General features: G+C 46.8%; 1 protein-coding gene across 2 annotated transcripts in view; it reads left to right on the top strand.

Annotated features, from left to right (window-relative positions):
* NHS (NHS actin remodeling regulator) overlaps positions 1 to 27079 on the top strand; it is a 246014-nt gene that overhangs the window by 195695 nt on the left and 23240 nt on the right. For both annotated transcript variants that reach the window (XM_035542107.2, XM_035542106.2), the window contains exon 2: positions 26240 to 26392. In XM_035542107.2, the coding sequence (XP_035398000.1) occupies positions 26240 to 26392 (153 nt within the window). The remainder of the gene's footprint in view (positions 1 to 26239; positions 26393 to 27079) is intronic.

Genomic DNA, 27079 nt, shown 5'->3' with positions numbered 1-27079 from the left:
TGGGGATGCTGCAAGATCCGATGGCCAATGCTGCAGGGTGGGTGCCTAGCCGGTGCCAAGGCACAGCTCCGGGAAGGAGGTTGCAGGGTGAGAAGAAGGGTGGGCAGCACAAGGGACAGCTGGGATGGTGTTTGCAAGGCTCACAGCTCTCATCCAGAAGCTGAGATACCATCGTGGTGCTTGTCTGCTATGACGTGCACACGTCCGGGCTGGTGGAGCAACAGTGCTCATCTTCTACCTGATGCGCCTTAATTCTGGTCTTAGAAGTTACAGTATATAGGACATATAATTGAACATAACAAAGGCTTGGCTTATGGCAAGCAGAGGAGCTGTGCTTTGTGAGGTGCTGTTCTGAAAGGGCCCTAAGTCAATGACGTTTTAGCCTTGAAAAATGATTATTTATGATGTTTGAGAAAAATGCATGCTATTTTATGCAGCCTTTTAAGGAATGGGGAAACACAATGTTTCAGATGATCAACGTGATGCTTTCTGGTTTTATTGTAATAATCAGTGAGGGTGAGAACAGGGGTCTGTGTCCACATCAACAGGAGCCGGGAGGTGCGAGACAGGCCCTCCTGTGACCTGCTCCCCCATTCCCTCGTGGGGCTGCAGTGGGTGGCTGTTGGTACAGAGCAGTGCCCTTGGTCCGACCATCAGGGTTGAGACGGGGACAGGCCAGTGACACAACTATCAGGCACACAAGTAAACGAAGCAGGAAATAGCTCTGCGAGGGCTATGCCCCTAAGGGTAGTAAAAGCTTTTAAAAAAAGGAATGTTAAAATCAACATTGGTCTCCACAAGGGGCCTGGCGTGAAGACTTTGAGATTGAAGTTAAGTGTGTGTCTGTCATTGAGGCCACTGCCTTCTGAGGAAATGAAATCCAGCAGTAGTGAATTAAATGCAGCAAAGGTGACACGACGGGCATGTCCAAGTTGTGACAGGTTTGGGTTGGACATGAGGAAGAATTTTTTCACAGAGAGGCTGATTAGGCATTGGGATGGACTGCCCAGGGAAGTGGTGGAGTCCCCATCCCTGGAGGTGTTCAAGAGACGTGTGGACATGGCACTAAGGGACATGTTTTAGAGATGAGACTTGGTAGCGTTAGGAGATGGTTGGACTTGATGACATTGCTGAGGACAGCCAGCTCTGCTGAACGGGGAGCAGCAGGCTGGAGTGGCCTGTTTGTGGAGTACCAGTCAAGTGGATCAGAAAGGAAAACAGGCAATGAAAAAATGGCATTGAGATTTCTTCTCAGAGGCGTGCCACACTATTCTGCCTCCTCATCTTGTCTCAGGTCATCAGGACTGGTACCGGGACTTACTTTCTTCTGTCTTTCCTTGAGAAGGTTAAATAGAGGGGTGGGAAGAATATTCATACTGCTTCTGCTTGAAAGCTAACTTTTATGTAGTCCAAGTCAGCTTTGAAATTTAAACCTCCCTGGGATAATGAAACAGGAGAGGCTGAGGTCCTATTTAGGCTGATATTATTTGGCTGAGGGCAGCCTTTACTCAAGAGTAATTTGGAAAAGTGACAGACAGCCATGACCTTGATTCACTTTGTAACAGTTTGGATTAAAATGAAAGAGTATTGAAATTTATATGTTTTAGAAAATTGCAGGGACGTCATTAAAGAAGAGGACTTTCAGTTCTTCCTTTCGGTGCGTTCTGTAATGTTAAAAATAGCGGGGGACTCAGATGTGTGACATTCATCTGCTAACTTCTTCAGGTCTGCTACCAAACTTGATTGCATTTAAAGACTGGTCAAAGAAGAAAAGTGGTCCGGGACTCTCAGCTCATCTCTGAATGATTCTTAAAATGGGAAACACCCATTTAAACGACATAATACATTTGCTAAACTGTGCTCGTGGGAGGCATAGTACTAGATTAAAGAGGCTATTGGAAATCCTGAATGAGGTGCATTTGCTAAGGCAAGTGGAGAATTCATACAACATGGAGCGTATTCTACCCTATTTACTTTGGAGAAACCCCAAGGTACACTGAAATGCATACATTAAGGCAATGCTGCTGTTTGGTGCTCATTTATTTGGGCACCGATCTTCAACTCGGTCACCCAAATACTTGAAAGAATCTGCATTTGCCAAGTGAAACTGTTCATTAATATTAATGTAATAGGAGAGGAAATGATGGGAGAGGTGGGCAAGCTCCAGTTTCTTCTGGCTGGAAGAATTTTTTCCTCTTTGATTGGGAGTTTTAGGAGCCCTCGCTTATTTATGTTGGGTTCCTTCCACCCCCAGTCCTGCACTTTGCTTGCCTGTTCCTTCTTAGGAGAATGGTTTTGTTTGCTTTCCTGCAAAAACATCTCACAGTCGGGAGCGAGCATGGATCTGGTTGGGTTCGAGAGCCATTGTAACCAACTGGCAGCTTGCTAATGCTCCTGGATGCAGGTTAAACCAATGCCATCACTCGGAAGAACCAAAGTGAAGTGAGAAGGGAGTGTTCAGAGGTTTCTTCGAGGAAAAGCAATATATGCATATATATGCATTTGAACTCTAGAGAGCTGGTAGGCGTGTGAGAAGCAGATCTTGGAAAAGAAAACGGAAACACTAAACAAATTGTCTCAGTAACCAAAGAAAACCAAAAATTAAAGACTGCCTGTGGACATGTCCATTTGTCTTTTACTCTCTGATTTGTCTTCTCAGAAGAGCCATCGAAGCCCCTTCCCTCCCCCAGGGCAAGGGACCACCACAGGGCCAGCTGGTTGTTTCCCTGTGGAAAGTGCAATAGCTGAATTTTACCTGGCTATCCTCAGTGAGGATGGCACTAATTTGGTTTTCTCCTTTATATTTTTTTTCCACTTGAAATTTGTAGGGACTTTATTATATAGAAAGTAATCAAATTATTCTGGCAATTATGTGGGCAGGGAGCTCAAAAACTGAGGGTTTGGGATGTGGGGGACAGACAGTGGGTTTGCCTTTTTCCTTAATAAGCTGAACTAACCACTTCCTTCATTTAGAAGGGAAATGCAGAGATGTATCTGGTGAATTGGCATTTTCTGCCTTTTTCTCTTTTGATCTAGTATATGATGTATAATCGATGTTACTCCAGAGATGTTATTGATGCTACTGTGTGTAAATAGCATCCCCCTTTGCTAATGACTGTGATATACCTATCAGAGCAGTAAGAAAACTGAGGTTTGATTAATGAGTGGTGGCAGAGGACTCGCTCTTCTGTGTTTATCTGAAGGTTCGTACCGGAGGAGCTTCAAAGATGGCCCCGCATCCCTGTTCACCGCAGCCATCCCGCCTGAATCTGGGGCTTTTCCCTGCCTGTGCCAGGGGCAGGCTGACCGAGCTGCCATTTGGGGAAGGGACCTGCAGGGCCATGCACTCACTAAAAGATGGAGAGGGAGATTCCCTCCCGTGGAAATCCTGTCCCAGGGCCACAACACTTGGTCTTTCCTGAGTATGTAACGTCCTTCTGTGCTGGATGAGAGAAGGTGTCAGTCAGGTTTCCAGCCGTGGCTTGGTGTTTGATACAAACGTCTTAGCCAGTCTGCAGGCAAAACACTTTGCTGAAGGAGAGAAGGGGAGGGAATTGTGAATAAACCCCATGGCAGTCCTTTAACTGACATCCTTGGACTTCCCGCTACCTCCCTGTCTCCGGCACAGGTTTTCTTTGGGACCTGGCGCACCGTCATTTTCCTAATTCAGAGGGCTGCCAGGGATTTCACTGCTGAAAGACTTCTGCAGTGCCTCCCAAGCAAGGCGTTCTGGCATGCAGGGCAGCACCACCGTACGCCACGTGCATTGCATACCGCTGCGCCTTTCGGGTGGGCTCGTGTGACTTCTGTAAAGCTTTCAGAGCTCTGCACCAAACACTCGCCTGTAACCAGCCTAGCAGTGAGGGTAGAGTTGCATGCAGCCTGTTGTGTGCACACGGCGTACGAATGAGAGTGTTTGCAGATGCAGCGGTATGCTGCTACCTGAGCGGCATTTGGTACCTCTGCAGCATTGCTGGTGTGGTAAGAGACCCGGAGATGCTTGCTGATACGGTAAGAGACACGGGGATGCAGGTATGCACCGCACCTGTCTCGGTGGGTGCACGGCGGGCACCCCGAGGCACACGCTGTGCGTACGCTACTGTAGGAAGGGAAAGTAGGGTGCTGGGGACCAGGCATCCCAGGCAGCTGTGCTCGGGGCCCTGTTTTTGGAGAGAAGTGGAGTTGTTGGCGTGTGATGATGTCACGCTCAGAGGGAGGGAAAAAAATAAAAAATAAATAAAAAATTTAAAAAAAAAAAGAGGAAGAAGGGAGAGATTGCGGTCCTGACGCCAGGAGGATGCAGCACACCGAAGAGGGGCATGGCAGGGATGCTGTGCACCTGGGGGGCTCCGGGGGGGCTCCCAGCCCGTCCCGCTGGGTCCCCCGGGGGAGGCGTCGAGGCTGGGGGGGGGGAGAGGGAGGCGGCAGCACCGGTGATGTCATGGTTAACCCCTTCCTCCCGGGGCCCTCCGTGAAGTTGGAGGAAAAACCCGCAGTCCCGGCATGGCTCTCGGCCCCGAGCGGAGGGAGGCCACGGCGGTAATGCGATTTCTTTCCTTCCGCAGGGCTGCTCCCGAGGAGCCGTGTTTCGGGGCGAGCCGAGGGCATCGCGCGTCGCCCTCCCCGCGGTGCGCTCCGAGGGGTCGACTCCGGCTTTTTCGCCACGGGTTTGCCAAACGCCTTGCCGGTTTGTTTGAAGTTTTCCCAGGGTAGTTTTGAGGGTTTGGGTTTTTTCTTTTTTTTTTTTTTTTTTTTTTTTTTTTTTTGTCCGTAGCGTGAATCCGTGTCGGTGAAGGAGAGAGTTTAGCATGCAGCATTTCTGCGACTCGCCGGGGAGGGAGATGCGGAGGTTGCCAAGCTGCCTGCACGGGCAGCACTGGACTTTTAATATCACAGGTGGAGGGATGGAGGGGGGCTCGGCTGGCATTTGTGCCGGTAGTGGATGCTATTTAATGCTGCTTGGAAGAGGCAAGCAGACTTCTGGTTAACTGTATAGGTAGAAATGCAGCCTGCCTTGGTGACAGCTTCTTCTCCTTTGATTGCCAGGTTTTTATTATGAGCGCTTTAATTCTAATGAAACTGGATGGAAAATGTCAACAGAAGATGTTCTGACTGTTAGAGGCAGCGTATGCATATAGATTTCTTAGCGGTGTGCGTTAACCACTCGTGTGCTGCACCCTCCATTGCACTTGCCCTGTTGCTGGCTTTGATAGAAATTGCTGGGCTGCCAGGCTGCTCCGTGGCCAGTCGGCAGCACACGGGCTTGTTCTGCTCACCAGCTCCTGGAATCAGCGGCAGCAGGCAAGCCATTTTCAGATAAATAAGGTTTTTAAGACAGGTCCTTCAAAGGTGAAGCGGCTTTGCTGAAATGGCAGACAGGGAAGAGCATCCCCAGTTTATATTTTCAAATGTTCCTCTGCTGGTGCCGCTGGCACAGCTTGGGTTTGTGCTTGCTGTTGTTGCCGCATGGTAAGAAGGCAGAGGTTGTAATGCCGAGAGTCCAGCTGGCTGTGGAAGTTGTGTAATATTCCTCTCCGAGCTCCCATTTGCCAGTAGTAAGACTTGCTTGTCTTCTCATCCAAGAGAACATGAGCAATATCTGAGGAGGCCAGACCTTAGTTTTGCTTACGAGGAACTTGGGACATGTATGTGATAACCACATACCTCCTGCTATAGCCTATCGTGGCAATGTGTGTTTAGAGCTGGGAAGTCTGGGCTTGAGAGTGCGTAGAAGAGAAATGGGAACATCATGATACCTACCAAATATGAAATGTTCCTTCAGGAGGTTCCTGCTGATGATAAAGGCTTGGGAAATCTGTTACTGCCCTTGAGAAAGCTCTCAGTGAAGACCATCTGGGAGGAATAAGGCATTCTTTTACCAGCTATCATGAAGATGCTGGCAGCTTTCAGAAGGTCATTTTTAACTCCTCCCCCTGCAACATGCCATGGTGCAGAGGGAAAGTAAATCTGGTAACCTTTCCCTTCTGCCAGTCCTCCCAACGTGGGCCTCAGTGTTGGAATATGCAACTCGGAGCCAAAAGCCAGGCTTTCAAAATGGCATGTTTGTATCGGTCTGGTTTTCATCCAGATAGATGCTTGCTTGTTGCTGATAGGGCTTATGTGGGGGCTGTGTGCCTGGCAGGTGGAGGGAATGGATAACAGGCAGTACCAAAGTAGTCACCATGGCATATGGAGGCTTTCCACTTCTCCACTGCTAGACTGTATCTGCTGCTGTGGGTAGGCAACTTTATTTTCCTTGGATTTCAGTGTGGCACCGTTCACCAGCAGGAAAATAATGCATTTTAAAAAGGTGAGCAAAGAACTGTGCACCTGGAATAAGCATCTCATCATCATCCTCCTTTGGAGGTTCACATATTCCCCCTGCCCCATGCCTGGAGTATGCCAGGGCACTAGTTCTGGCTTGGTTGTGTCAGCTCGGTTCATCTGAGGAGAGAAATTGCAAATTCATGGCACTGGAGATTGAATTCACTACCCAAAGAAGAGGGGAGCTGCATGTGACTGCAGCTGCTGAGCCCGCTTCTGCAGACTTCCCCCTTAGGAGCCAGCTGACTTTGCATTGCAGCAGGGAAGGTTAGGAAGACCTTTCCAAGTGCAAACAGAAATAAAGCACTGGGACAGGCAGCCTACAGAGCCTGTGGGATCTCTTTCTTTGAGGCTTTTAAAGAACAAGTAAGAATAAAGTTGGGGTGGTCTAGAAATGCTTGCTCCAATTTAGAGCACTTGGCCTTACACTTTGACCTTTTTAGGACAAGTTCAGTCACACGAGTCAAAATTCACTATAGGAAACTATTCACTTCTGTGTCTGGGGGTGGGCTCCTCATAGCACCTTAGCTGTGGTTCAGGGTTGAAAAGTGGACCGGACTGTTCTTTCGTGGTTCCTTCTTGCCCTCCATTTCTGCTGCAGTACAACACAACCCCAGTGAGGTCCTGCCACCAAGGGGATGAGTCTCCATGCCCATTCAGCTGTAGAAATCTCTACTGATACAGTCAGCAAAAGCATCACTGCCACATGAGTGGACTTGACTTTTAGGAAATGGGAGCCAGTGCACAAGCGTGACTGCAAAGGTTGTAGCATCCTTCTGAACTTTGGTGAACTTTGGGTCTTATAGCTGGCAGCCGTGCTTGCTTATGACAGACTCTGGTCAAAACCACACTTGGTTTGGAGTGGTTTCTTCGGAGAGCGTTGAGGCAGTGGAGCACGAAGGAAGAAAACTTCACTTGTGTGATGTAGTTGACCACTGCCCACGAGGAAGCACTTTTTTCCTCCTGTAACTCTGGCACAGTATGACTTCCTATCTCCAAGATAATCCTTCTGTATGCATACGTGATAGAATTTACTTACTGTGACAGTTGTTCTCATCTTGTATTGTCTTCCCAGGAGAGGACAGCATAAGCTCCATGGGAGTGAGTTCAAGGTTACGGGTGTGTCAGGTACGGCTGTGTTTTATGGGGCATGCAATGGTGATTGAAGCTATAAAAGTAGATAACAAAATGGACTGAGGCTTGGTACCAAAGCCACCACAGGAGGCGAGGAAGTCCGTTTCAAGGGATGGGATCACATTGTCCTAGGAAGGGATCCTTATCAGCACTGCAGAGAAAGTACAAGTAATTCACAGTCCTTGTGAGTATGTGTGGGGGAGGAGGAAAAGAAGAACCTCCCTGTTCCAAATTTAACAATGAGTTCAACTCTGTGCGTGTGACCAAGAAACACTAAGGTCAAGCGTCTAATTGCATTGATGCCATTGCCATCCAAGTAATTATCTTTTCCCCCCTGGCATTTCAATAGGGTAAAGCTGTAGTGGTTTCGGACTGCTGGAGTCTGCTAAGTCAGAAACTAGGTAACCTCGGTGGCTTGCCTACCAGGCTGTCTCTTCTCCTCTGGGCTCTGTTGGTAGAGCAGACAGTGGCTTTATTCCTCTGGGAGGTTTTTTTCTAGGCTACATGTTTGAGTTGGGAAAAATCCTTGTAATCGCCTCAGTTCTCGGAAGTAACAAGAGTGACTCCCCACACAGCAGCATGTCTTTGGTGATAATGCTTGAAGTGACGGCGATTTCCAACTGCATCCTCATATTGTATGTAGAGGTTGGTTCTGCATCTGCTGCAGATGGGAGTGGGATCAAGTACTGTACACTACTGTAACAGCACATAGTGAAGATGGGTGATTCTGGTCCGTTGTGATACACGCGTGAATCTTAATATCTTCAGTCATTTTGGGGAATAAAAGATGTTGGCACACCTAAGTGAAGGAACAGCTATTCTGTGCCCTGCAAAGTGTGCAGACATGAGGCGTTTAGCTGGTGGCAGCTTCTATGCGTAGGACTCCACCATCGCTGCTGGAAAACAGCCCCCCTTTCATTCAGCCTCCTAACAGCCACGCTCTCGATGCCAGATCTTATTGGAATGAATCAACCTCAGAGGCTGCTTTTGAGAGTGCTTTTAAAAGCTGTCAGTTAGGTTTGAGACGAACACGAGAACAATTTGCTGAAATCTGAAGCCATTTTGTGACCCTTGCATTTTGAGAACCCTCTGGAAATAACTGTAAAACACTGTGCTGTTTTCTGCCAGTGTTTGAAGGAGGAGAAGAAGCATTGGGAGAAAAGGCTGGTTCTGTACAATTTCCCCTTCTTTCAGGAAAGACCAGTGTTTTCCTCCAGGTTTACACAAGAGTGCTGCACATCGATCACCTTGTAATGATAATAGCAGACAATGTTCATAACAGCGATAATCTTCACATACAGCTGCAGATTTCTTTTTTTCCCCTGTTTAAAAACAAAGTTCATTTGATGGCATCAGGAGTCTGTTTTTTTCACGTCCCTGCCTGTTTCCCCTGGCATAACCTCACTGCTAGCTATCGGCACCAACTTTTGCTAAGAGGAAAGGTGATGCACCAATGTCAGAGTATGCAGATTCACATTTACCCATTGTACCTCAGCTCTTGTGTACCCGACAATGTTTTTTTTAACTATTTTTTATTTTTTATTTTTTTGCACTGCACAGGCAATCAAAATTTATCTTCCAAATTAAGACTGTAATTATATTTTGATAAAGATCTGGCAATTCAGTGAGAATGAAATTTTAAGGGTTGCCGGGATACAGATGACTCCGGGTTATGGGGAAGCGTTTGCATGTGGAATACTAATCAGCCAAGGTTGTTCGGCATCCTTATCTAGACTTTTCCAATAGTGTCTGATAACGCAGGCAATCAAGTGTTTGTTTCTTTGCTATTATTCTGGCAAAGCGATTAAAGATGCAGGCTGTCTTTTATGAATGAAAAGGTGTCGTGCTCGACATGGGCCGACACAGATATGTCCCTCTGCTCGACGTGCACAAACAGTGGGTGAATGGAGTGCTGGCCGTGCCCACGCTCCTGAGCCAGCCAAAACGAGCCTCGGCTTGCTTCTCTGAAGTGAGCTGGAGGATGTGTCAGGGATCAGTGTGGAACAGGCACAAGCACCAGAGCTCGTGGCCTGGCCGGATGGCTGCAGAGGGACCGGTACCGTAGAGCAGGAGGAGGTGGACATGTAGCTGCCAAAGGGAAGGGCACAGCTCGCGTGCAGGTGCTTCTTGTGCCGGCCCAGCAGCTCGGCCTCTGCGCTGCAGGCTGATCGTGGAAGAGCTGCAGCACTTTCTATCTTTAAGCCTCTGCATGTGACAGTAATTAGTTATTACTGAAAGTTATTGCTATTCAATACTGTGGCCTGCTGACAAGGTATGGTGTGCTGTCTGCTGTGGCAGCACTTGCAGGCCTCTGTGGTCCATCCCCAGCACTGTGGGCTCTCAGCAGCCCCGAGCACTGCCCCGATTCAGCTCAGCCACCCCCAGCAGTGAGGCTGGCTGTGTGGTGCACAGCATCTCCTTGCTTGGCCTCTGTGCCAGGCTGCCTGCTTCAAAAAGCACGTGCACGTGAAGGCATGCTGATAAGGGAAAGATGCATTTTCCCTTACACTTGGTCCGCCAGAGACATTCTCTCTCAGCACCACCCCACCAAGTCCTTTTTTTTCCAATGTCTAACTCCAAATGTTGAGTCAAGCCCACAATAATTGCTACACCCTATTCAGCAGTGTTTTAGAGACTTGACTGTAGCGCATGGTTGCTTTTTTACTACAGATCAGAACAATCCTGTGACTCTATGGCTTTTTCAATTAGCTGAGAAACAGTACATCATATAACAACAAAATAAGTGTTCTGGTGGGATGTCAGCTTCACCTGACATCCTAGTTCTTTCCCAGTGGCAGGGGGAGCAGGTGCAATCCGGGAGCCTGGGGTTAATAAGCATTTTGGGAAGGCATGGTCTGTTTTGAGGTGCCGCAGCTGTAATACAAGACAAAGAAGTGAACCCCTTCTGTAATACATTGGGAGGGCTTTAAACCATGAGGTGTGCACTGCTCAAATGGCAGTCTCCTGAAATTCAACCTGCGTATGCACTGCTGTGTTATCTTTCTCATCCTGTAAAAATGCATGGATATATGTCACTGGTCTCAGACAACTCCAAAGCTGCAGGGCTGTGCCCAAACCCAAATCTTACGATTTGCTGTAAGCTTTGAGACAGGCTGGAGAAGAGTGGTTTCTATCTCAATATATGACTGACTGCTCCACTTTGCTGTCTTGGCATCACTGGGTGCCTGTTTCATATGAGGCAAAATAAAAGAAGTAAATCTGTAAGTCATACATCACTACATAAATGTACCAAAAAGGGTTTAGCCAATTTGGATGCATTTCCCTATTCAGTGACTGACTGATGTGTCAGTCTGTTTTACTGCAGCTCCATGCCCTGAGCTCACATCACTTTTCCCACAATGCAGATTTTACATTTCATTCAGTTTTTCTTCTGCTTGTTCTGAAGTGCCTTTTCATCACACCTACATCTAGTTGGGAAAGCAAGTTGGGAAAGGAAAGGGAGTGAGAGCAAAGGAAGCTAGGCTTTTACTGCAACCTTAGCAGAAGCAGTGATGCATGCAGAAGCACAGTAGCTCTGCTATATCAACTAATACATTTGGAGGGACATAACAAAATCAGTAGAGGCTAGAGCATGGTAGCTGTTTTGTTCTTTGTGGTCTCTTTTTCTACATCAGGTGGCCATGCGATATCCTCTCAGCTGAACAATGAAGGAAGGAAATTGGTGTTTCCATGGCCAAGTCAGTTTGCAGGTCCCTGATGATTTCTGATGCCAGTATCACAGCGAAGTCTCTTCAGGATTCTTGGGAACTTTTTTGGAGGCAGACAGAGCCCCCACCTTCTGGCAGCTGCTGCTTAAACAGAGGCACTGTGCAGTTGGGGATACCTCCAAGAGATGCAATAAACTTTATTTATGCTATAAATTGTCATCTGTATGCTATCAGAGTAGGATTTGGTACACAAAACATCTCTAAAGACCTTATGACCTCTGGAAAAGGCCTTCAGCTGGGCATGAGAAGTATTTACTAAGTAGGTCAAGTGGGAAAAGATCAAGGGAGGAAATTTCAGGCAACAAGACTGGGGAGTAAAAGCTGTAGTGCAGCAGCATCCCACACTTTTAAATCCCTTTCATGTAGCCAGACCCTAAAAGGTTGTTTTTCCCTCACAAAGTCCAACTGAACGTATCTAAGCCCATTTTCTTCATTACCCATTTCTGCTTGTACAAAGGTATTGGACAAAGCTTTGAAAACTGTGTGATCTTTGACTGGTATAACTGTGCCAGCCAAAGCCCCTGATAACATTTGTCAGCATAACGCATCTTTTTGATGAATATGGGGGTGTGAGGAAATAGGCTTACTGCTAAAATGCAGTTATGTCTGTGTAGCCGCAGCCACTTTGCCAGCGTAATGTGTTGCAGAAAGGCAAAAGTAATTTTAACATATCAAAACCCAATGAACCTTCATAGTTTGAGAGCAGAAAATGACCCCAGATAACACAGCTGGAGTCAGCGAGATGCTGAATTATTGCCAGAAGTGGGTGAGCTCGCGTGTGCAGTACGCCGCCTGGTGCTCCCACACACAGCTCCTGCACGCAGTCAGCTGCCTGGCTTGGAGACTTGAGGAAAGCGGAGTTTAGACATAAAACCAGGAAAACTGGAAGACTGCTGGTACGAAATTTGGGATGAAACTCTTGTCGTCAGCAGCTATGACAGTGAAACCAGCTGCTGAGAGGCGCCGGGCTGCAGGGATCTTACACTCTTTGAGTCTCCACAAGGCACTGAAGGGGAAGCAATATGAGCATCTTCTAGCCACCCCTTTAATAAATAGTTCCCTTAGTTATCATGGATGTGGCCATAGATATCAATAGCCATAGAACTGGGTTTCTTAAAAGCTTTAAAATTACTCCACTGTCCTGTAAAAGTATCTGCAAAATAAATTGTTTTCTGGGTCACAATGAGAATCCTCAAAGTTTAGATATTTTCTCCTGACAGACTGAATGAAGATTTGCTGTAGCTGTTCCATCCCAGAAATAAGTCTAAACGTTTACACAAAGTAGGAAGGGTTGTACTAAATCTTGGCAGGCTGCTCTGTCCCTTGGAAAATGAAGAAGCATTGAAGTGTTTGTAAAACGTTAGCGATGAGCAAATATTACAATGAGGAAAGGAGTCAGAATGCTAATAGAAGACAAAAAAAAGAAAACCCAAATGAAAAACACTGAGATTAATCTCTCCCTGGCTGCCATTTTCATAGCTAAGTAGTAGCTGTACCTTTTAGAAATGTTTTCTTCTGTACTATTGCATAGAATCCCATCTTTTGGATAAAATCAAAGTGTGCTAAGAATGCCAATGCCTGAACCTCAGATGTAACTCTGTGTAACCGAGAGATCGCCAAGCAGTGACCTCACCCACACTAACTATGCTCAGATTTACTGCATCCCACAGGAAATCGATACTTGCTAATATGAACAAACATGAAGATGGAATTATCAAACTGCCAAGTCAGGGAAACAATCCTGATTTTCCAGAATTAGCTGCGATTTTAAGGGAGTAGTTAGAAGAACCTCGAGTGATACTAAACCTGGCAATTGATTAGTGAATTCATGCGTCTCCCTGTGCCGTGTGGGTTGGGGTTCTGGTAGAAATCAGCCAGAGAGCCAAGCTGGCTCTTGTCTCTTTACTGAACATGGCAGGTTAATTCTGAATAATGAACCACACGATATTTATCCAGGCCAGCATTTTGGAGCTGCTTGCAAATTTCAGAGGTTTGTTGTACTGTGGCATCCTGTGGGCTGTGGGTCCAGAACCACAGGACAGGGAACACACACCACAGCTTTTCTGTCAAGGTTGAAAAGTAGGAAAGCCTACTTTTATCTGGAGGAATATAACACAAAAAAAAAAAAAAAAGTGGTTTTGGAATAGCACATGAAATGAGGGGCCTATTATTGTGTAAGTACTGTGTGTGCTAAGTGAAAAGGGTGATTTTTGCCCTTAAGACACATAGCAGAAAGAACAGAGGCAAGGTTAGAAGGTCCCTGGGAGAAGAAGAAATGGCTGTGAAGGGCAGGAGGTGATATGCCCAGGGCCAGAGCTGGGATCTGCCTGCATATCCACCTAGAGGACCAACCTGCATCTCCAAACCACAGCAACCCAGGCCACCACCATTTGAAAATGCTGCCTCAGTTCTTTCCTTTTTGCTACATACCAATTCCCGTATTTTCTTCTTCTTTTCTCTCTCTCTCTTTTTTTTCTTTTTTTTTTTTTTTTTCGTTTTTAAGCTTAGTGGCACAGATAAGAGCTTGTTTTCATATTCTCTCTAACACCCTAACAATACTTGAGATGATACGTAGAAAATAAGCAGATGGCTGCAAACTGATCTGTATTTGTATATAAAATGTCTCTGACTTAACAAAAAATATACATATTATAAAAAAAAAGTTGGCTGGGGTGGCTCCCCCTGCTCTGTTGGCAGATGCTATGGGATTTGATGGGATGTGAAGGCTGATTGCCACCTCCCCCAGACAGCATCCTGCCGGATCAGGGCTGGGCTGTATCCGTGGGTGTCATCTGCCTTTTGCTGTTCACTGCATAGAGCATTTCAGCCTCTAGTGCAGTCTGGCACCTCTTCCAGCACTTCTTTTTTTAATGCCGCTTGGAAAACCCACACAAAAGGGAGAGCAGCAAAGAGGAGAAGGCAGTAAAGTGGGAGGGAGCCAGCTAGGGCCAGACCTGATGTCCTTGTGTAGCCACAGTGTCCAGAGGCTGAGAGAGGACAGGGAAAGGACAGCAAAATTTGACTCCTGGTCCAGCTTATCATCTCACATTTCTGAGCACGGTTGTCCCCTTCTTCATAAAAATGAGTTTATTTGTTCAGTCTCTTGGGCAATACTTCACATTTTGAGTGATCACTTGAGGTGATCCCGGTCTCCTGCAAAGGCAGCATCTCTGTTCTTCGTGCCTGGCAGTGCTGGGGCACCTCAGCTGAGCACAGTCCATCTTCCTGTAGTCCTTCCAGGGTGACCAGGGCAGGACAGGCTCCTCCAGAGGACTTTGCGGAGCTCTCTGTGTCTCATTCATACTCAAAATCAGAGAGGAGCCTATCTGCTAGTTATAGAAGTACTCCAGGGAGACGAACCTCCCAAGAGGAAAGTTACTTTTGTTATTACCTTCCATTGTCTGCTTCTTTCCGCTTGGAAGTGTTGTCAGCTCTGCTCCCTGTGAACAAATCTGCGTTTCCCAAGGGTGCTTTCTCCCATGATTCACCATTCCACTCCGCACGTGATACATTAAGGTCAAACTCTGTTTTCTACTTGATGACCCCATCTTTTACTTACACTTCCTGCATGATCCTTTTAATGACAATGCTCTTTTTCCCCTCTCCTTTTTGTCTTTCCTTTTTCCTTTCTGGAAAGTGTATCCTGGCTTAATTTCTCTTCCTGTGGCTTTTAAAGCGGATTATTTCCTGCAGTTTATTTTTATTTAATTTTCATCACTGCTTGCAATTTAGAGTTTGAAAGCTTCCTGTCCAGTGTTGCAGGCCAACGTCACTCCTCAGCAGTATTCCTGATAGTTACCTCTGGATATTGGCACCTGGCATTTTTGCACTGGTTCTGGCTGGCTGCAAGGAAACATCCCCATTTCATCACACTTTCTGTTTTTATGCTTCATGTACAGTACTCAGTATATAGTCATAATAACGTGTCTGACCACACATAAAAGGCTATCATTTCATATGTACGTTAAGCTAGCAACCCTTTGCCACTCTGTGGATTTGCTATGTTAAAGCCAGTGTGTTGAAAGCTGCCTTGCACTGAGCCCAACACACACACAAGCACAGATGAGTTAAAAATGTGCGAGAATTTGCTGTTTGCTGTTATGTCCTGACTGAAAGCTCTTGACAGAGAACAGTCCAGAGCCCTGCAGCATCTGACAAATGCTGGAGCTCTTCAGCAATTGTGGCTGCTAAAAATAAATAAATAAATAAATAAATAAATAACTCAGTTAGTTCTTCTGCATAAATATGTGGCTTAACAATATAAATGTGAGTGCAAACAATAGGATATGGTTTGGACTCATAAAGCCGTATTAGCCATAACAATAAGGGATAGTCTATGTTATAATCTTTATTAACACCTTATGACCCTTTACGAGAAGTAAATGTTTAAAAATTTGTTAGCTTGAATGTTTTCAAGCTGCATTTTCTGTGCTAGTTGCCATCGGCTGTGATGTCTCAATCCAAGCTAGGGGTTAGCTGGTTAGCATGAGCTGTAGAGGCTCTGTAGCTGGCATGGTAACACGTTTGCATCCTCTGCAGAGTCGTGCAAGGGGATGTGGCTAACAGTGCTCTCCAGTTGGTTAAGTATGCAAGCTAGCATTTACCATTTGGTGATTGTTTGCCATTTTAGGCATGCAAGGACCTGAAACGCAGTAGAAAAACAGTCCAACGCCTCAGAAAAATGTTAGTACCTAAGGTGAGCAAGCTGAGAACATATTATTCAAACAATAATAACAGTGGGAAAATAGCTTATCTTGACGTAAGCTATTTGCTTTGAAGTCTAGGTGTACAATGTCACTGACAAAAGGCTGCAAGACTTGTGTAGGATCTGGTGCCCCAGGGGCTAGTTCTGAGATATGTCCTTGCTGGTGCAGCATCCCCCAGGTGCAATGGACGAGCTGTGGACCCATTTTTCCTGATGTGCCTTTGGACTATGAGGTGCTGCTGCACACACTGGAGTTTGTGCAATCATGGTGTCCCATGGATTAAAGTAGGTTTCGCATAGGGAGCCAAGGGTTTGAGGAAGGGAAGGTTGTTGCGCTCTCCCCATCTTACAAGGCTAAAAAGATTCCATCTTGAATTTCTTCAGCTTTTTGGATAAAATCTATTTGTGTGAGAAAGCATCGAAGGGGAGAGAGGAAAATCTACATTTTCAGACAGCTCTCCTTCCCTGTATGAAACAACAAAGACTGCATTTAGTATTATTTCAACAACTAAAACTCTACAAGTTGGCTAGCCATGTTACTTCTTCCCAGCTGGCTGCTCAGAGTGGCTCTCTGAACCCTTATGGCCCTGCTTGCTGTAATGTTTTACAGAACTGTCCTGTCAGAGGTGGGACTGAAGAAGGATACTGCCAGACGGTGTTGAAATAAGACCTCCCCCTTGTCGCCCTGAGCTCCTTTGTGCTAGGTGCTCTGCACACCCAGTTCAAACTCTGTTGTACAAAACTGTACGCTCAAATAAATCACTTGTGGGGTTGAGGCTAAAAAGAACATCTGAGAGGGGTGGTTGATGAATGACTTAGGTATTCGCTGAGTTGGGGAAGCCTTTTGTTGGAAGGATGCAAGAAGAGCTACCTGGCGAACTAGTTGTATCTTCAGCTTCACCTCTGGGCTAGGCCAGCCTTGGGCCATCATCAGGGTGGCATAGGAATAACCCAGTGGTGCTGCATGCATGATTGTTGCCGCCTGGGACAAGACACAAGCTGCTTTTCTTTTACGGGGAAGAAGCTTCAGTGGTGCAGCCATGACCCCAGGAGCAATTAGAGGCCTGGGAGCGAGCCATGTGTCTCAGTGCCTCTGCAGGAAGGGAGTGATGGGGCTGCAGGAGCTGCACGAATGTTTCCCCAGGGGACAAAAAAAGAGTTGCCTTGGGTCCCTCTGAGGTGATTGACTTTCTATCTTTCCCTGGATGCCTGTGAGTAATTCAGAAGAGCATGTGTGGCAACAGTAGCCTGGTATTTACTAAATATCATTGGAAGAAACTGTTGCTACTTACCTCAACTTGCAGTTAAGCAGTGCTCAGGGCATCTAGCCAAGCACACTGAAAAAGACTGATGGGGAGGAAAAAGTGTGAAACATGAGCCACCGTTTCTGCTCTTAACACATGCCTTGTTGTTCCTGAATTTTGGGGGCTTCGTTTCTCAGCCTACGTGCATTGCGAGTGGAAGGGAAGAGGGGCCCTGCTTGTTCTTTTTGTGTGTGAACTCTTCAGTCTTGGTTTTTGCTCAGGAGTAGCTTCTGACCTTGGTTCCGTCTTCCCCCCTGATATTTGCTGAAGCTAAGGGGCTTAAATATGCCAATGAGGAAAGTGTCTCTCTCCTTCTCCCTCCCAGGGAAACCTTCGTCATGGGACTTTCCCTCCCACCTCCAACATGCACTCAGGTCCCCATCACCCAGAAACCACCCTGTTTTCTAACTCTTAATCTCTCTTAATCATAATCACCTTGCTAATGACAATTATCATTATTCACAAATAATAAAGGCAGTTCATTTTTTCTGGAGGACAGATAATGAATGTTGTAAGTTTACATATGATAAATGAGATCTCAGGAACCACTAAAAATAATAATGGGGAAAACATTCTTAGAAAAACATGCTCGTACTTTTACACTAGATACAAAATGTAACCCGTGTCTTTGGTTTGGTTTTGCTGTTCACATTTCATAGTGTTTTTCTTCTATAGAGTGTGTCTCGCCCTTCCAGACCAGTGACTTCATCATTACCTGTGGGAAGCCACATCAGGGACTAATAAGATTAAGCAGTGGGGCTACCGGGCTTTATTTCTTATAGGTTATCATCTTGAATGAAGCACAGGTCAGTAGTAAACAAAAATGCTGTCACCTGCTGATGGCCGTCTGATGCCCTGTGCAGAATAAGTCGATGCCCTCAATCTGCTGTCTATGAGACAGGCGTGTGTATCACTGCACCGTCGGTGCAACTGCTGCTAAATGACACTCCTGAGAGCTGGATGGGGAAGGCACGGAGATTGATGGAGACTCACAGCTTTGATGGAAGGCAGCAGATTATAAAGATTTCAAGGAAAACAGGAATATGTTTGCTGTACTTGGAATAAGTCATCTGAATCTTATCCTCCAACATGCCGAACACACGGTATTCTGTGCTGTCATCTTCCTCCGTGCTTTTTCAAGGCTCCTGGGGTTTTACAGCAGCATAGGTTCTTCGTGTTGTGGATGATGACGTGGAAATAGGTGCTATGATGTACAGGCCTCTGGTCTTGAAAACAGAATCCTTGGCATGAATGCAAAAGGCTTGCACTGGCCCACTTTAAGTATAAATATTCAGAGAAATATGCACGGGAATCGAATGTTTTGAGTAGGGGAATAGGCAAGATGCATTAAAACTACTGCTGAAACACTGACCTCTGACAGAAGTGTGTATGGAGTAGATAGAATAGTTCATGAAGAAATGGGCTGCTGGGGAACATGAGGATGTTTTTTCACAAGATCTTGAAGGTAAACATTCACCAAGGCAGGTAGAACAGTAAATGAATTTTGTAAAGCTTTGTTCTTGAGTGCTGGCATATGAAATCAGGGTGACGGATCTGAGAGCAACATCACAGTGAACAGCACACTTCTGTGTTTTAAAAGGGAGAGCGTGATGGTGACCTGTTGGAGCAACTAGGGCAAGCTTAATAGTGATTTGGGATGAGTCAGTACAGGAGAAAAATAGCAGAGCAGTAAGAGAGAATTGCAAAGGATGTATAGAAGTCTGCTTACTGCGTGCATTGTAGAGACCATGCACCGAACTGCTGGAGACAAGAGGCTTTATCTTGCTGCGTGTCATCGAGAGTGGGAGTAATGTGAGGGGTCAACTTGTGAAGAAAGCTGTGTTGACGAGTGCTGAAAGTACGTCAGATTAAGAGAAGTGCTTTCAGCTAATTAAGAATGTGAGACTGAAAGGGATCTTGAGACATTGATTTCAGTTACACGCCACGACATGTGTGTACATAAGCACACGTATATATGTACATGTGTTTGATGCCATATCATCCCTAGAACTAACGTGCCATCTCTACCATTAGGTCCAGTAGCCTTAAACTAGTTGGATTTGGGCGATTTTTTTCATTAACACTGTTTATGCCTTTGCTATTTTACTGGCTGATTGGCTTTTTTTTTTTTTTTTCTTGTGGAGCATGGTAGCAAATGAAAATGAATGTGGACTCATCCTGAAGAGCAGTTGACCTAACGTGACCCTTAAGCTTGCCAGGCAGGGCTCGGGTGTTGTCTGCCTGCCCTGCAGGCAACACCAATGCTGCCTGTGGTATCACTCCCACTCTTTGGTTGAACCACTGAGCTGGGGTGTGAGTCACTTCCCAGCTGGGTCGCAGTTTTGAAGAAGTAGAACTGAATTAAATGTTTACTTTAATGCATACAAGTGCACAACTGAAAAAACTTTTGTCTAGTCATAAGTATTTAGCTGTTCCGGGAGTAGAGCTGGACCGTGTTAGTAGTTTTGTTTCTCGCTTACTAACCTGCTTGCCCTGATGGGTTTCGTGCTATCTGTGGCAGAATGAGGACCTTAGAAACACCATGGCTATGCATACATTATTGAGCATTTTGGATGTTTATTAATAGATAAGTGTGTTGCACTCCCTCCAGTGCTTGCTGTCACCATGCATTAGACGGGCAGTGTGCCCAGGAGTATTTCTTCACTGCAGAGCTTGGTGTGATAGGAGTGGGGGCGTACGCACAATTGCACATATTCATAGAGATGTATAATAACTAGACATGTGCACCTAGAATAAAAATGCCATTCATCTCTCCAGTCTGGCTCATGGGTGAGAAGGGCAGCTCCATTAATGAAACCCCAACAAAAACCTTCTGTCTGTGACTATATTTGCCAGTATTTTGTAGCTGAGAGCATGAAGATCTTTCTTTCCCAGCCACTCTTGGAGGCAGGGGAAAACATAGGCTGGAGAACGGGAATAAAAGGAGAGGAAGAAATCACTGGCAAGAGAAGCTTCACAGGAATGAAGCGTTAAACATATAAAATGCTGTGCATTTCTGTGAGGTTACCGTCTATCCTGCAGTGACAGCTTTGAAATACTTTGAAATAACAAGTCCCAATCTGGCCACTGTAACTTATTTGACAGAGTTAGGGAAAGCAGTTAAAAATATGTTCAAACACCGCCAGCACTGATTGAAAGCAGCAAAGCCAAGAATGGGATTAGCATGTGGCACTCTTCACATAAGTGCATATTGCTTAACAGCATAATCTTCTTACGTGTATAAGAATCACAGACTTCCCAGCCCTCTTGAATTGTGTCTGGTTTTGTGCCAGTTAACTGGATACCAGGTAAATGCAAAATTCAAGGATCTGCACATGAAAATGGCATCCAAATTGTATGCTTTCCAATATTTTCATCTTTCCGGATAAGTGAGCGCTGAATACGGATGGGGTTTTGTCCACTTGTCCATTTTTTCTCTCCTGAATAGCTGTTATTTCCATATGTGTGGCATAACAGGAGGCAGAGAAGTGTCACAGGGATGCACTAAGAAACTGTGGTTGAAACATGCAATGTTTCACCGTACCGGCAAGAAGAAAAACAATACAAAGAGCATAAGATCACGGCCTTTCTCAACAGCTTCTGCTGTCAGTGAAGTTCTGCATTTTGCCTGAGTCTGAAAAATTTGCAAATTGTCCATCCGTGAGCATAGAACAGAATAATAACTGTGCTCTTGTCATGTAGCTAAGGGCTGAACTTGTGTTGTTGTGTCTCCCCTCCTGCTTTTCCAGAGGGTGGTTGCAGCCCGTGTAGGTGCAGCTGTGCCAGCTTTGATTTCTATGCGTGAGTGCCGGTGGTGGTGCAGATGTGGTGGTCCGGGCTCCACGTCCAGGCCAGCTTCCCCCATCACATCTCAGGGCTGGTGCTGCTGACGTTTGCTCCTCACACCCATCCTGAGCTGGAGACGCACAGGGCACAAAATTCTCTGAAACAGCAATAATAGGTCCTAGTGATGCATAAGGCCATTGCAAACCATGTTTTCCACTGTGGGATCCCACCGAGAAGTAACCAAGGAGCAGACCATCCAAAATGGGTGTCAGTCACCCCGTGACTGTGGGCACACCAGGAAAGCAGGAAAAAAAGACGTGACTGAGGTTGGGGGGATCCCACCCTGTCACTGAACAAACCCCAAAGTCACACAGGAGCAATGAGGAAAAGGAAGACAGGGATTTTGGCATGCAGTTTTCTGTTTCAGTGGGAGTTGGACTCTTGTCTCCTGTCAGAAGCATGGTTACAAAGCCTTGCCAAGGCCCAGGTGCTACCTGCCTCGGCTCTCTGGTGTCCTGGAGCAGCTGGCCCTCACACCAGCAGGCCCGGAGACAGAAGGATGGGGAAACATGGTGCCAGGGCGTCTGTCCCATTCCTGTCACCTGATGTCGCCCCCAGCACAGGGGCTTCAGAAGAGAAAGCCATCACTGTCAGGAATTGTCAGGCACTTGTCCCACCTCGGAGGAGCCCCAGGCTCTGGCCACTCAGGCTGCTGTCCCCACTGGGTAGGCCCAGACACCCCCTGTACCATCCCTGGAAGCAGCAGCCACAGAAGAAGCCGCTTTGAAAGTGCTGATCTTGCTGATACTACACAAAATGTGGGACATATACAGCAGAGTAGCGACAGTAGATTTTTACCAGCCATGTAGGCTTAAGCCCCCTAGATTTTACAGCAGAGACACAAGTGCTTAGGGGAAGCATACATTCGACACATGCAGGGCTATAAATAAAACTCACATCAGACTCAGCACTTGCCTCAATGAAACATTTATGCACTAATATGCACGATGGAGTTGGATGTGTTGCCAGATTAACTGGTATTTGAGGTGAACCGGTCTCGGTCAGAATTCATTTTCTTGCAATGCTTCGCACACAAACTTGGCAGACAGTAGCTCACCTGTGCAGCCTGTGTGGAAGAGGTCATGGTTTTGCCTTTCAGAACCAAGGTGCTTTAATAAGGATGTGGCAGCTGCTGGTTTGGCTTTGCGCGTGCAGGAGCTGGCGGCGTGGTAGCTCTTGGCGATCTGTCCCTGAGCACGTAGGCTCCGTCCTCACTCGCTGCTAAAACCCCCTCCAGGCTCTGCACTTTTTCACACCCCACACCAAATCGTGTTTTCGCTTTGAACCAGGAAGCATAGGACATCATCATTTTTCCCCCCCGACACCTAATGGCAACTATAACACAGAAAAAAAATAACAGAAAGTCAAGAAACAGAAGGAGCTGAGGAGGAAGGTGAGCATCTAGAGAAGCAGACGGAGCTGGGGGGGGAAACCCCTGGATCTATCAAATAAATAGAGCAGAAATCTTTCTTGCTTGGCCTTTGTGGTGTTATTATTAGAACAACCACGCTTGAGTGCACTAAAGCTGCGCAACCTTCAAGCATCCACATGCAGCTCTGCTACGGCAGGATCCTTTTGTGCTTTGTTAAAGGAGGAGAGAGAGTGAACGAGAGGACGTGACGATGGGAAGGGTCTATAAATGATAAATATGATCAACTTTGATAAAACAGCTATTTGTGAACCCTCAAAAATCTTCTCATGAGAGCAACCATTAGTGTACGTCTGTTTGACATTGGTTGTCAGGAAACCAGCCAACGTTAATGGATCCACAAAATGTAATGGAGAATCCATTTAAATGGTCTCTTGTCGTTTTGTCATCCCACAAGACAAAAAACAATTACTTCAGCTTGGGAATGAAATGAACATGATAGTTTATATGATTCACTTGTATGTTCTAAATTGATCGAAGCGCACACTAACAATACATTAACAATCTGTATCTGATGCCTGAAATGCCACTTTTCCTATACCTATGCAGGATTCTTTTCTCATTCACTTTGTTGTCCAGCCATTAATAATTTAAAGACCGTGGCTTTACAGTTTCTGTGCTGCTTTATTTACTATGCGTGTGATGATGATACTCAGGGGCTGGAGGCGCACCCAGGCAAAGCCTTGTTAAAACAGTCTGCAGTGTAAATCACCCAGTGAAGGGAAGCGCTGGCCGAAAGAGATACCTTGCCCCCATTTTACACAACGGAGGCAAGGGGAGTCTTACCAATTAACCCAGGCTCTCAGCAGAAGCATGTGGTGAAGCTTTGACGGAAGAGGTCCTCTGCATCTCAGCCCAGTGGTCTTTGAGTGCTGAATTGCACTGCCACAGGGCTGGCTTTTGTTGTTTTAGTGGGAGCAGGAGACTCAGCTCCATGCCCAGAGTGAGATGTTCGGTGGCCTGGAAGCTCACAACCCTGGTGGCTTCAGCCCCCAGTGCCCAGCTCCCAGGGCCTGCACCCAAAAATCGGTCTGGATGCCCTTGCAAGGAGCACAGGCCAAGCAACAGCCAGTGAGGGTGAAGTAGATGCTGGCGCCTCTTTTGGCAGGCAGTCACGTCTTCTGATCTTCCTCCGTCACTTATCGGAGGGCTTTTTCCTTCTCCTGCCCCTTTCCGGGACATGGTTCCAGAGCGTCGCTGCTCTGGGGCTGGGACGCATCTTCCAGCATCCAGCCTGATGGCATTTGAGGTAGGATTATATTTCTTTGTCCCTGGGCCAGCATTGTCCTCCGCCCTGCCCAGTGATTCTCCCTCCCTCTGAGCTTCTTCCGCTGCCCCACAGGCAGAGGACATTCATCCACTCACAGCTTTTTCTCCAGCTCTCTTAGTTTCTGTTCTGGAGTGCCTAGAAAATCCACTCCAGCTTTTCAATATTTTAAAGGGCTGTTTGGTTCAGTGCATATTGTGCAATATTTCTGCCTTCTTGGTGTCAGTAGGGCACATTCTCTGGCACAGTGAATCCGAGTTCCTGCAGGAAAAGAGGATGCACAGATGTGCAGTAACAGGGATGTGCGGTAACTGGGACCTTAGCACAGGGTGCTGTGAGCTGCTCAGTGCCCTATCATTTCAACATAAGCAATGTGTTTGCTTGTTATTTTCTTTCTGGTACAGTATTTTTCACAGCTCTGCCAGGTTTGCCTGCTCTCAGAGGCTTGTTGGATGGCCAAGAGGTCGTGCTGCTTTATCTGTGATAGCAGCATGTGTCTACCACAGCAAGTGCGGGGCGGGATGGTGTTAGCTTGGTTTCATTTTTAAGTCTCACACGAGGTATGTTAATCCAGCTCCTACTCATCTTACTCGTAAAGCACTGCTGCCAAAGCCAGAGGAGCTTTCTACAAGTTAAATATTGCAGTGAAATCTATTCTACTCTAATGAAATGTCTGAACAGCTCATAAGCAGGTAAAACTTTCCGCTCACTTATTTACCTCTGTCACAGACAACTACTAGAACTGCAGTCTAGACAGGCTGTTTCTGGGAGCAGGAAGGAACTGCTTGTGCCTGCCTTTTCATTAGCCCCCAGGGTGCAATCTGCGATCATGAATATCACATATCCTGAGCGACAGGAGGAATGGGTGGGGTACCATTGCTGTCTCTCACCAGTTCTTGTCCTGAGACAAGCTTCCCAAGGAGGCGATGCAGCTGCTAGAATGGGATCAGGCCAAGTCCCTTTGTGTCTTGGTGCCTTGTCTGTAAAATAGAAATTGTGCTTGCTTACCCTCAAGGGGTATGCTACAGCCACTACCCACTCCCACCATCCCCTTACCCATTTTTGTCTCACCTCGGTGCAATTCATTGCACCGACAGCATGACCAGTTGCACGGAGTGGCAGTGCAAATATGCTGGCAATTAAGTAATACCCCATCTGCAAAAATAAACTGCAAAGCAAAGAGAGGCTGCCTGCTGGGCTCCAAGTTTGGGATGGGGTCAGTGGTGCAAGCTGTTTTTTTCTCATCAGAGAAACCTATAAATTCTGTTAACATCCTGCACGTGGCAGCAAGGTTTCTGGGTTTCTCCCCTTGTGTGCTCCATCCTTCTCCTACTCTAGATTTTAGCATTTCCTGTTCCTTTCTCCATGCAAAATACTGGCATGCCTTCAGTCTGAGTGAATGCTGTTTTGCATTAATGAAAGCAACAAAACCAGAAAGAGCAAAGCATCTCCACCAGAGGTACTGCTGCGGACGTGCTGCTGGTGCCCCTTGGCCTCCCACTCAGGGCACGTCCCTTCTGTTTTTTTGTTGTGGCACGCCGAGGGCCATGCAACAGGGGCTGCATTTGCCAGGAACTGTAGAAACAGTGTAAGAGTAGGGCTCTGATGCAAAATATGTGTCATCTAAGTGGGCAACGGGGTGGCTGGAGAAGGGACTGGTGCACAGAGTCATACCACGGAGTTACAGATTGCTGGAAGAGGGCTCTTACCCTCTTACCCAAGGAGACTGCAGCTCCTTGGCTGGGCTGGGAACCCCCTGTAGATCCCTCCACCACCCTTCCTCCCCACTGCGGTGCCCTGTAAGCAAAGCTCCTTGGCCTTACAAGTGGAGGTCTCTCAGACCTGAAATGTTTCTTGCAACTTTCAGAGGCAGCCTTTGGAGTTTTCTCTGTAGGGGAACTGAAGTTTTCCTGTCCCTCAGAAGCCCGTGTCCATCACGGGAACCTTTTCTGAGACGTGACAGCTAGAGGTGCTCAGCAGGACGGGCAGTTAATCTTGGTCGGTACGGGCTGGGAGGCAGTGAGCCAGCAACCTGTGTCAGGACTTACCCGTGTGTAACGTGATGTAGTGGAAGAGCTACACCGTGTTGGCAAGGAGGGTGGGTAAATGGGGAATCTGGTCCTCTCGCTGCCGTTGTTCAAAATCTCACCATGGGAATGTTGCTTAGTTTCTTTGCATTTTCATTTTGTTGCCTATAAAATTATCAGCCCATTAGTCCATACGTTTAACACAGACAATATGTATGCTCGCGCCTGCCTGCCTCCTTTACTGGAGGTCTGTGATCTGGCAAAAAGGCATTATCTAAATGTTAAGTGGCACAATGTCATACAGCAACACGGTGAAGATAACGGTGGTTGTTACTTGGTGGGAGGAAAGCTGTTGTAACATCCTCAGTGCTCGTTCTTGGCACTGCTGTTCCAAGCGGGAGCCTTTCCTTTTCAGCTAGACCGACACACAAGATGCTCCGAGTCTTACCGAGGTTTCTCTTTGTTTTTTCTACAGCTGTCTCCAACCTGGATGCAGAGAGCAAACTGAGCGTCTATTACCGGGCACCTTGGCATCAGCAAAGAAACATTTTCCTCCCCTCCACCAGACCACCGTGTGTGGAGGAGCTGCACCACCACGCCAAGCAGCACCTGCGAGCCCCGCGCAGAGGTAGGTGCTGGCACGTCCCCGCCAGGCAGCGCTGGGGTGTTTTGGGCACAGCCACGGGGCTGCGGGCACCGCTCTCCCCGGGGAATTAGGGGCTCAGGCTGAGAAATGGGGATGAAGAAGAAGTTCTGGCAGTGCAGAAGGGTTGTGCCCTCTATGACTTGTTTATGGTTACTGGAGGAGATCTGGGATGGGCTTTTTACACGTCCATTTTACATTCTGGTTTTACATGTTCTTCTATTAAAATTGGTATGTCTGAATTGCAAGTATGAGTGAATCGGTGCACTGACCCCAAAAGGATGGAGGTACTGAGTGAATAAGGTCACATATCTCCCTCTCAATGCTAAACACATGTTAAACAGTGCCTCGACTCCAGGGCAGATAAGATTTAACTTCTCAAAGGGTAAACCTAGAGTCCAGTGGTATCAGAGAGAGCTAATAAGCTCCACAGAAGCTAAGCTGCCCACCTGGGGTCATAAGCAAGATATGGAGCTTTGAGGAGACCTGCGATCTTCTCAGGTGGCATCTGAGAGCCTGCAGAGAGAGAGAGGGATCCCTGCCATACAGGGAATTTACTAAGTGAATTCATTGAATGGTCCTACACTGCAGGGAAGGCAAAAGATGGAAAGAACAGGAAAATTCCCAACAGGAGGCAAGAAAAAGCAGGCAAACAATCCTGTCTTTCTTCTG

The sequence above is a fragment of the Cygnus atratus genome, chromosome 1, assembly GCF_013377495.2.
Source record: "Cygnus atratus isolate AKBS03 ecotype Queensland, Australia chromosome 1, CAtr_DNAZoo_HiC_assembly, whole genome shotgun sequence".
Classification (NCBI taxonomy): domain Eukaryota; kingdom Metazoa; phylum Chordata; class Aves; order Anseriformes; family Anatidae; genus Cygnus; species Cygnus atratus.
Note: the sequence above shows the minus strand (reverse complement) of the source record. Positions and strands in the feature narration are given on the sequence as shown.